We start from the raw sequence: 11,458 nt of genomic DNA, 5'->3' as shown, positions 1-11,458 counted from the left end.
TTCCATTATTCAAAAACAATTAGTTGGATTAGTTCACATTTTTGTTGGTTATATATTCACACTTGCAACTATTTTTATTTCTTCTACATCAGGTAAATTTGGCTAATTATTCTTCACCAATTTCATTAGTGAATGGGATATTATTATATAGAGAAAAATTAAAAACAAATTAAATAGAGAGTGAAGAAGAGACAAGCATTGAATAAAAATATCATTTTATTTTCAATATTTGGAGGAAGAAAGCAAATCATCATTATATGACAAATTGAAAAATCATAAAAACTTGCAATCTCCACCATACATTAGTGCACCTAAACATCTCCATTGACATTGCTTTTCAAATAGAATATGTAGATCCAACTCTCAAGACTTTATATTGCCGAAATAGATACTCCATGAGATGGCCCATGCATGTTTATTTCCCAAGGTAACAACATTGAGTTTTATAAAAAGAAAAAATAAAGTTATTGAAGTGTATTCAATAATGGAAGAGTACCCCTATTCCTATATAAGGATAGGAATAATATATTCCATGATTATTTGGTGTACACATTTTGACTATGATATCAATAAATATTGTAAAGTAGAGAATTTTGGTGGCTTGCAAGGCTCATATCCTTTAGGTCATGAGTTCAAATCTTATCTCCTCTAAAAAAAAACAAGAAACATTTTGTTATGGAAATGATTGTTATCTCAATTATTGTTTCATAATTGAATGATAAGGGAGGAAAATATACCATCAATGCATGAAATATTCATTTTCATATTGCATGTGATGGGTAGGTAGCATGGATTGAGCCCACATCTCCCCCTTGGCAAAGAGAAAGTTTACCATTTAGAGTACTAGCATTACATACATACATATGTTTATACATATATAACATAATATGAAAAATACATATACATTAAATAATATTGGTAATTGGATACCATTTATTGATGGTCCAATTATTCATTCGAATATGGATATAGAAAATCCCTACTCCTTGGTCCTAAAGGAAAAGGCCCTTTAGAATAACTATAAAGCCCTTTGGGAAGGGGTGGGGATTTTGAGCCTAAAACATCTATAAAAAAATTAATATATGAAAGAATTAACACTACTTACAAAAATGGTTGATCTCATCCAAAATGGAGCTCTCAAAACTACAATAGATTTGCTACTTTACCAATCATCGGGAGATGCAAATTCAACAAGTACATTAATCACCAATCACTAGTAAAAATTAAATAGAAATTAAAGAAAACATAGCCAATTGGAAATAAATAATTATTATTGTGATCTTATAAGCTACCAACATTAAATTCTAATCAAATGGAGCATGGAAATGATTTTGAAAGACTAGGTCAACGTATGGATCAACAAATACTAAGATGTAGTGAGAGAGTGGTCATATGGAAAAGAAAACAGAAATGGAGTCAATGGTTTGAGGATAGTGAAGGAGCTAGTGAGCCTACGATCAACAGTGGTGTGTGACACCATTTTTCTATGAAAAGGAAAAGGGTTTTGGTCCAAGGACAATGTGCTTTCCATAAATTTGTAAGACCTACTGTTCGAGCATGCATGTTGTGGAGGAGTATGGATTGTTGTAAGAACTTAAGACTTTGATCAAACATACATGCAGTGCGGTGGAAAATGGAGCAATCAAGCTATGGAATGGACCACTTAGATAGGTACCAGGGTGGAAGGTGTATTAGTATCCTAAATTGAGGGGGGGAATGTGAGATCTCAAGGGAGATGGTTGATGAATGATTGGGACCAAGTTAATCTCCTTGAGTCAAGTTTAAGGAGCAGATTGCTAGGGTGCTTGGAGTAAACTTGACTCAGTCAATTTATTAATGGCTTTCTAGCTCGAGGTTTGTGAGAATCCATGGTTTCAACCATGGTATTCATGTGGATCCATGGTTTCCTACTTACTAGGGGGATACAACGCAACAATGTTTTTAGACACCATCACTTCTATCAGTGTTTCATGATCCTACTTATTTAATTATATTCCCAAAAGGGTAAAATATATAATACAACCATGCTTAATTCATATATTACAATCAATTTCTTTTTACTAGCCCTCATTGTTTAGTAATTGACTTTGGGAGATCCATGATTCTCATGTTCGGGAGTGAAATTCGGGAATCCAATTTGCCTACTACACATTTTCAAGGGTTAAGAGACAACTTGATGGAGCTAGTAGCCTAGAAGATTTCGAATTCATAATGATGGAGAGTTATAATGTTATAATGGTTGACAGAACCATGTATGCTGTTGACATCTTGTTGGGCAACCATGCATTTTGGTTGTTCCTTTATATCGATGTGGACATATTCTTTTGTCATGTTTGACAACAACTAGAATTTGTTGGTTGAGGTTGTGACAAGTAGTCATTAAGAGGGGGGCCTGGAAAATATAATTCCTACCTGTCTTGGTTTCTAAGTAAAAGAGCCTGTTGTTCTTTAAGATTTGTTTAGATGATCCATAGTTTAGTGTTTAGTTGGTTTCTAAGTAAAAGAGCGTGTTGTTCTTTAAGATTTGTTTAGATGATCCCTAGTTTAGTGTTTAGTTGAGAGAATTACTGAACTAAGTGATTGTGTGGTTAAGATAGAATTTATATCTTTAACCAATGATTGATGTATTTATATGTATGTTTCATCTAATATAAGTGGTAAGTTTTGGTGTTAAATTAGATTTTCAAATCTTTATAATTTTTAAAAGAAGATAATTATCATTTTTCATATTATATTTTAAATCATATGAATTAATCTAGGTCACAAAACTTTAATTTAAATATTACATTTATGTAAAAATATTTCTTATATTCAACTATACATATTTACAATTCCATATAAAATTTAAAAATATGAAACCACATATTTAAAGTTCCATATAAACTTTTACCTAAAAAACCTAATATCGTCGATATATTGATTTACTAATTTGAAATTACTCATTATATCATATATATATATGATTTGATTAATTAAAATGTAAAATGTTTAATTATTGTATTTAGAGCTATTTTAATCTAGTATGGAAGAGATGTTGTAATGTCTTGTCTTGTCTTGTTCTATCTTATTCTGTAAACATTTTGACTAGATCAAATTACACAAAAACAAAAATAAAAATAAGATAAAATAAAATTAATAATGTGCAAACATTTTTACTCGGTCATAATAAAATAAAAATAATGTTTAAAAAAATCATGATATGTGCCCTTGATATTGACTCGTGGTATGAGAACCTATGGTATTGACCCATAGTATTCTTATGGAATATAGCCTAGTTAAAGGGGGGAATTAAGGACTTGCATAAATTTTGATGGGTAATACCATTAGTATGTTATTTATGTGAGAATGACTATTTCCAACAATTTAAATTTTAAATTGGTTTACAATTAATAATGAAAAGTCATGACAAAAATATCTAAAAATCATGGTATAAATATAGCAATTACATCCATAATTTGAGGAATGACATTCTAGCATAAATATAGCAATTACATCAGTAATTTGAGGAATAATATTTTATTATGTACTTATTAAATTTATTTTTTCAACTATAATTTTTTTTAAACTAAATATAAATTTTAAAAACATTTTTATGGTTAATTTTAAGTAAAATTTAGCTTAAATTTAAGCTAATTTTTAAGTAAAATTTAACTTAAATTTAAGCTATAAAATATTTTTTAAAGTGCTGAATCTACTCATGAATTCAAAACAGAAAACTCATTCTTTCTTAAATTTGTTTCGCCAGATTACCCTGAAAAATCTATTTCATCTCACAATACGCTCACAATATTTTACAGGCTCTTTAAAAAAAAGACTCCTCGTCAAATTTTCATTGGATAAACAGAGTTACATTAAAATTCCAACCCTACTTTTTCATTGGATAAACAGAGTTACATTAAAATTCCTACCCTACTTTTACATTTGACAATCCATCTTCGATATTTAGGGGAAGGCGCAAAGAAAGATTTACGACGTGGACCACGGAGGATTCTTCTGTTTATGAGGCAGATGAGGATCTAGTGATGGCGTTGCTGCAGGTTGACGAGAGAGTAATATGGGTTGCCTTCTCCTTTGCCCAACAGATATGAATGACTCCCCTGTTCAATCACTTTCCCATCTTGAATCACAGCAATCGAATCTGCATTCTGAATGGTTGTCAGTCGATGAGCTATCACAATGCTCGTTCTCCCCACCATTATTCTGTCCAGCGCCTCTTGAACGATCTTCTCCGACTGGCTGTCCAATGCGCTTGTTGCCTCGTCCAGCAGTAATATGCTCGGATTCTTTATTATCGCCCTCGCTATCGCAATCCGCTGCTTTTGCCCTCCCGATAATTGAACTCCTCTGTCTCCGCAGTTTGTTTCGTATCCCTCCTCCAAAGAGCTGCACAAATCCAAGTTAATTTCACTGATCTGGTTCAATAAATCATATTCTATTCCATAAATAATTATTTCAATTGCAGTTGATTATAAACATTCTGTTTGAATTGAACGATTGCAGTATTACCTGATGAAGTCATGAGCATTTGCAGCCTTTGCAGCTTCGATCATCTCCGCCTCGCTTGCTTTCTCTTTTCCGTAGAGAATGTTGTCTCGAATGCTTCCTCCAAACAGCGTGGGCTCCTGACCTACCAGAGCTATGTGATTCCTCAAACTCTTCAAATTGAAGCTCCTGATGTCACTGCCATCTATTTTCACCGATCCTTTTAGGGGATCGTAAAACCTTTCAATTAATCCAATGATGGTCGATTTACCGGATCCGCTTTGTCCTACAAGTGCCATGCTTTTGCCAGCTTTTATCCTTAAGCAGAAGTTCTTGAAGATCATAACATCTGGACGAGCTGGGTAAGCAAAGTCCACGTTTCTCAGGTCCACGCTTCCTTCTATCTTATCCGTTTTCTCACCCTTCTCATCGTCCGGGTTTATCTGGCTCTCTCTGTCCAGGATGCCAAAGACGGATTCGACTGCATCAGAGCCTTTCGCGATGTCGGTGCTCATACTTCCTGCCTCTCCTATCGCTCTTCCAGTGCTCATCAGAATGAAGAAAACTTGGAAAAGAGCTTTGGAGCTGACTTGTCGTTTCGCTACAAGGTGTGCCCCATACCAGAAGTCCAGAGCGAAATTAGCTACAGTGATGAATTGTGATGCTCCGAGGACACATCCTGCAAACAAAGATTGTTTGATACTGTCTCTGCGAGGTCCTTCTTGAGTCTTTTCGAAGAGACGGAGAATCTTGTCCTGTGAAGAGAATGCACTAATAGTACGATGGTTAGCAACAGCTTCTGCTGCTAGTTGACTGCCTTTATCTTGAGCTTTGAGAGACTTTTGAGACATGGCCTTAAGCAGAACCTTTTTGGTGTAGAAACATAATACTATGACGGGTTGCACTGCAATTATTACAACTGCAAGGCGCCATGATAAAATCAAAGCCATCGTGAAGGCTACTATCACGGCGGAAGAAGTTTGTACAAGTAACGATATACGATCTCCAACCAGGGACCTCACCTATAATACAAATAGAACATTCTAATCATCAGAAAACTGTGACACAAATCCCAACATTATTAGAAATATTAAAGCATTTAGGTCAGGTACTTGCCACATTAGCCTCCGTTGCGAGTCTGGAGCAAAGAGCTCCGCTAGAATTCTCGTCCTTGTCGAACCACCCAACCTCGAATGTAAAGATCTTGGATAGCATCCGCTCTCGAATTCTTTTTGTAAGATATTCCCCCATAGCTGCAAAATTGTAATGCTGCAGCACGTTCACTAAGAACGCTATTACTCCCAAGGCCGCAAAAATGGAGGAGTATACTTTGATTTTGGATTTGATTTGGTGATGGTCTTGAAGAAAAAATACAGATATAACTTCCCCAAGGAAAAAGGAATAGACAGGTTGAACTGCTCCAAAAGCTAAGGCTCCTGCACAGCCTAATAGAGCATGCTTCCATTCCGGAGTATTTAAAAGAAGCAGTCGACGGAATGAAGGGGCGGACGGAGGCTTCTGTTCAACTATCAGTTCTCGCTGGACTGATGCAGACATGTTCGAACTCGATCTGCTATAGATGCTAGAGCTCCTTGCTCTCAAAGACTGGTCTAGCACAGTGGAGCCTTCGAATCGCTCATCTGGCTTATCTGCCGCGGCCTGTTGCAGCTGAACCAAAGTAGCATATGCTCCGTGGGGTTTATAGATCAGATCTTCATGCGTACCTGTCTCGATCACATGACCATTTTGAACCACCGCAATCATGTCCGCGTTGCGGATTGTGGAGAGGCGATGAGCGACTATAATTGTTGTGCGTCCGACTGAAGCTTGCTCTAGAGCATCCTGAACAATCTTCTCCGACTCTGCATCTAGAGCACTCGTGGCCTCGTCTAGAAGAAGTAGACGAGGATCCTTGAGCATAACTCTTGCAATAGCTATACGTTGCTTTTGCCCTCCGGACATCTGGACTCCGCGCTCACCCACCTGTATTACCCAAATGAAAGGAAATTCAAATCGACTGCACTTGCCAGAAATGGAAGATGAGAAAGAAAAGATAAATTTTACCTGTGTGTCATAACCATCTGGTAGTTGACTGATGAAATTGTGAGCATTGGAAGCTTTGGCAGCAGCAATAACCTGATCCGTGCTGGCTCCATCCTTCCCGAATAGAATGTTCTCCTTGATTGATGTAGCAAAGAGTGCAGGTTCTTGACTTACTAGTCCAATCTGGGAACGGAACCATTTCAATTGTAGCGTTTTAGTGTTCACTCCATCCAACAAAATCTCTCCAGTGAGCGGATCATAGAACCTCTCTATCAACGCCACAACCGTAGACTTGCCTGACCCGCTTCCTCCCACCAACGCAACGGTCTTGCTTGATGGAATAGCGAGACAGAAATTGTGAAATATCTTGGACTCTGGTCGAGATGGATATGCGAACTCAACGTTTCTAAATTCAATTTCGCCGCTGACCTCCTCCAATATTTCTCCTTTTGGATTTTCCCAATCAATGATCGGTTCTCTGTCGATCATCTCAAAGATGCGTTTACCAGCAGCACGTGCCTCTGCGAAGTATCTTATATTAGGAAGCGCAGTCCCGAGAGCTCTGCAAACACATCAGTGATTCCAGAAATTGTGATTGAACTTAACAAAATGGATTAAATTTTCCGTTCTTGTATCAATTATAGAAATAACTGAGAAGGAGAGAAATGGATAGGGAGAAAACTTACAAGCCACCCATAAGTATGAGAGCTGAAGTGACGAAAATCCTTCCTCCGCTAGCCCCATGATACATAACCAATGTGCTACCATACCAAGCGTTGAAGGCCCAGATACCGAAGGTCACTGCTACGCTACCTACTGCGAAGCCTTTGACAAGACCTTGTTTAAGGCCAAGCTTTACAGTTAAGTTAAGCGCATCGGAGAACTTGGTCATTGTCCTGTCCTCTCCAACGAAAGCAAAGACTGTCCTAATGGATGAAAGAGCTTGCTCTGCAATATTGCCGGCTATATTATAGGCTTCATTCAACTTGCGAGAAGTCTCCACCAGAATCCGTCCATACATTACCCCGGGAATTATCAAAAAGATTACGAATGGAAATGACACTATTGCGAGTCTCCATGTCAAGTAGAATGCCACAAAATAACTGCCGACGAAGAAAGACATATTCATGACGAAGTTGGGTATCTGAGAATGGACAATATTAGCATCAGAATTAGAAAACTCAACGAATTAGATGAGAGGATAAAGTAATTAAGATCATACCTTTTCAGCGAAAACATCCTGTATAATGAGAGTATCATTAATAACGCTTGTAACCACTTCTGATGTGGTGGTGCCTTGGGTGTCGAAGAATCCCTCGTCCTGCCTCAGTACGGCTTTCAAATATTTCAAGCGCATCCGAGACGCCTGCCTTTCGCCGGTCCTCGCCCAACAGAACGCCTCTGATGAGACAAAGGGAAGCAAAGCATTAGTCATAGGTAAGATCATAAAAAAAGCCTTCTCATAAACATTGCAAAGTGTGAAAGGAGGAGGAAGATATGATACCAACCTAAAAACGCAGCAAAAAAGACACCGATCGATAAATACATCAGATGTAAGGAATACTGCACAATTAACCAACACCGACACATTACTCAATATGCGAGATGGGAATTGCGACAAGTTTTGCTGTGTAAAGGAAATGATTATTACCGTGTTGACAGTATGACCGAAATCTCCGGTGAATGCGGAACTAAATTTTCCTATTTTGTCTATCAAACTGCTTAATATAAACATCATGATAGGCTTGTTCAGTCCATCTGCAATAGTTCCAACAGTGCCCAATGCCACAAGGCAGAGATCAAATAAATCAGCATATTTAAAGAGTTTCAATATTGAGATATTTGTATCATTTGCACGAACAGACGTGCTGTCAGTGTTGCTTTCCTCGACAGCATGCTGTTTAGGCAAATCTGCCTTTAATTTCGGCCTCTTTTCTTCTTCTCGTTCTTCCAGACCTGACATCTCTATTACTTCCGTCGCCATATTCTTCAAGTGCAGGAAGAACACAGGACTTCACGCTTCAACAATATATTTATATATAATTATTACAGCCTGCAAACAGAAGCCTCTCACTATCCGGGTAAATGGTCACCGCTTTCGTATTTCAAATGACATTATTCACGTCATATATTAATAATAAGAACAGGTGCAAGAAGTGAGGTATTTAGATATTAGGTTGCACTGGCCATACATAGGATCTTCTAGAACCTTTAAATAGTGAAAAGGAAAGTCTTCGGACAGTAACCTAGTAGCGCCTCACTGGGTGAAACATACATTATAGATTGGCGTTTTAAAAAACAATCGTAATCAGTGGAGTTCTTAATGATTGAAATAACAAATGTAATCCGTGAAGTTCATCTCGAGTGAAACCGTCGTTGAGGCCATTCCTGATACGTTGATTCTCAAAATTTAGAGGTTTTGTACCATTTAGAATGGCCAAATTTAATTTAGTGCGTTTGATTGATTTTTTTGGATAACGATGTGTGTTAATATTTATTTAAATTAAAATTAGTCTCTTTTTAATTTAAAATTGTAGGGAGGGGAAAGCTATCTTAGAGTATTGTCTATTGGGGAGAAAAAATATTTAGGTATTTTCGAAGCTATCTTAGAGTATTGTGTATTTGGGAGAAAAAATATTAAGGTATTTTCAATTGGTTTTTGCATTTGCACTAGATATTTTAGTGTGAATAAGTGTAATGGTGATTCAAGTTAGAAAGAAGCATAGTGTGATTTGATATTTTATTATTATTTTTTTAAGACAAGAAAAGTGATTTTAAAATAAAAATTTAGTAAAATAAAATTTAAAATTTGGATGCAAAGGAATTTATTGTAGGTTGTATTTTCTATGAATGCACTTTCACTTTTTATGCTGATAGGCGTTCTACCTATTAGAATTGGCAAGTTAATCATTTTCTTAATTAATCGTTTTGATCGGATGGCCTGAATTGAAAGATGCCACTATATTCTTGTAGTTGTCACTAAATCAATGAATGAAATTCGCTATAGTAACTTTCTTGCATGTCTAGAACACATACTTAAACCATAGTTAAATTAATTTTTTACAAAGCATATTAAAAATTTACTGTGCATCTTGTTGATAACCACGTATGTAGGATTAAGAAAAAATGAAATAAAAAAATTAGTGTCGAACACCTGTCTTTCACAATGCCTTTGAAAGTTGTCTCTTTGCATTCTGAAAAGTATGCATGGTTGAAGCATAAGGACACGTTTTGATCCATTAGAATGACGGTTGAAGGATTTATGCCCGACAATCATCCATAACCATGACAATGAGGTATGTAGGCATAAATTCGAGTAATAAGGACATGTTTCATGCATTACAATGACGATTGAAGCATTTGTGCATGCAGAACACAGAATGGAAGAAACAGCGGTCAGGTTATTTCACAATTTGATTTCGATAAAGCTGAAGCGGTATCCAACAGCTCCTGGGCCAGAAGACGGTTGAAGCATTTTCGCATGCAGAACACAGAATGGAAGAAACGGTGGCGAGGTTATTTCACAATTTGATTTCGATGAAGCTGAAGCGATATCCAACAGCTCCTAGGCCAGAACGACATTGATGATCAGGAACATTCCGATTAAATATAAGCAAGTATCTGGTCGAACTGTATTTTTTTCTGTTAGTAATTGATTTCTATTCAATTCAAGTCATTAGGCTTTTGTTAGTAAATTGAATTTATTTCTAACTAGATAGGAAATTAAATCTATTCAGACAAGTGCGATTGAATACTTATGATACATAGTTGATGCTTTTGCACTCAGAGTGCTTGATTTTATTATATGTTGTTGTTTTGTAGTCAGAAAATGCTTCTGGCTGTGCTGGATCAACACTGTGTAACAAACAACTGAGATGGGCTAGTTTCTGCTTATGATTTTGTGTACCTGCCAATCGATTTCCAGTAAGTGATATCTCTATTCCTTTAATCATTTGAAGAATTAGAAGCTCGTGCATGTAGGGTATCAAAATGAAAGCTAACACTTAGTTTCTATATTTTTTCAGGAATACGTGAAATTTGGGCTACGCTTTTGTGAATTTTACATCTGCGAAAGCCACATTAAAGCTGTATCAAGATTTCCATAAGCAGCGATGGGAGGTCTTCAATTCGAGGAAAATATGCGAAGTTACATATGCAAGAGTGCAGGTATTAAGTTCTTTTTCTAAATGTATGTTGTATATCTACAATAGTACAATTATTCAGTGTTTTCTCAATGTAGTTCTGTAGTGCTTGAATATAGTCTGTTGCTGCTCTTGCATTGATCGTTTGCTGGTTTTGAATGCCAGGGTCGACGTTCCCTAGAAGACCACTTTCGCAATTCAAGGTTCGCCTATGACACCAACGAGTTTTTACCATTAGTGTTTGATCCACCCAGGAATGGCAATAATCTGAATGACAAAATAGTAATGGGAGGCCTTGAGCATCCTAGAAACGATACAGGAGGAAAGGTTTACAATAACAGCGTCCAACAGGAAGATGGTACTGGTGCAGCATGTTGGGTATTTTTCATGGGAAAATACCAAAAACCAAACAAATAAACTCCACAAAGGCAATGCTCTGTTTCCTTCTGCCACAGGATCTTTTTGCACAAGGAAGCTTTTAATAAAAAAAAAATTATCTCAGAACAGAGTATTACACAGCCATAAAAATATTTCTGTTCATTAAAATAAAATGCTTGAAACAACATTCATCCTCTTTCACTCAGAGGGATTTACCAAAAATACATTCAGCCAACTCTGATACATATTCATCCTCTACGCAGAGAGGGATTCACAAAACAAACAATGTCTCTTCCTGAGAATTTACTGCGCTGGGTTTACTACTGTAAAACCCCTTTCTTACTTTACTGGTGTAAAACTATTTTTACACATACTGCTGTAAAACAAATTTTTACATATGCATTAAACTTTTA

General features: G+C 36.5%; 1 protein-coding gene across 1 annotated transcript; it reads right to left on the bottom strand.

Moving 5' to 3' along the window:
- Nucleotides 1-3,873: 3,873 nt before the first annotated feature.
- LOC149207078 (ABC transporter B family member 15-like) lies at nt 3,874-8,509 on the bottom strand. The gene is made up of 8 exons (XM_089397917.1): nt 8,177-8,509; nt 8,034-8,088; nt 7,748-7,926; nt 7,212-7,669; nt 6,547-7,087; nt 5,599-6,465; nt 4,507-5,504; nt 3,874-4,383 (listed from the first exon to the last, which is right to left on the bottom strand). Exons 1-8 carry the CDS (start codon nt 8,507-8,509, stop codon nt 4,017-4,019), a joined length of 3,798 nt encoding a protein of 1,265 aa, XP_089254043.1. The 3' UTR covers nt 3,874-4,016.
- Between the last annotated feature and the right edge of the window lie 2,949 nt (nt 8,510-11,458).

The sequence above is a fragment of the Pinus tabuliformis genome, chromosome 1_2 (assembly GCF_031772625.1).
Source record: "Pinus tabuliformis cultivar Carrire ecotype Pingquan chromosome 1_2, CPIR1, whole genome shotgun sequence".
NCBI classification, from domain to species: domain Eukaryota; kingdom Viridiplantae; phylum Streptophyta; class Pinopsida; order Pinales; family Pinaceae; genus Pinus; species Pinus tabuliformis.
Note: the sequence above shows the minus strand (reverse complement) of the source record. Positions and strands in the feature narration are given on the sequence as shown.

What these genes read in the sequence shown, in the direction of transcription:
- LOC149207078 (XM_089397917.1), bottom strand. Translation starts at nt 8,509, where the DNA reads ATGGCGACGGAAGTAATAGAGATGTCAGGTCTGGAAGAACGAGAAGAA. An exon ending in TCGGTCATACTGTCAACACG is followed by an intron (nt 8,089 to 8,176) that starts GTAATAATCATT and finishes TTAATTGTGCAG; the next exon opens with TATTCCTTACATCTGATGTA. An exon ending in CTTTTTTGCTGCGTTTTTAG is followed by an intron (nt 7,927 to 8,033) that starts GTTGGTATCATA and finishes TTGTCTCATCAG; the next exon opens with AGGCGTTCTGTTGGGCGAGG.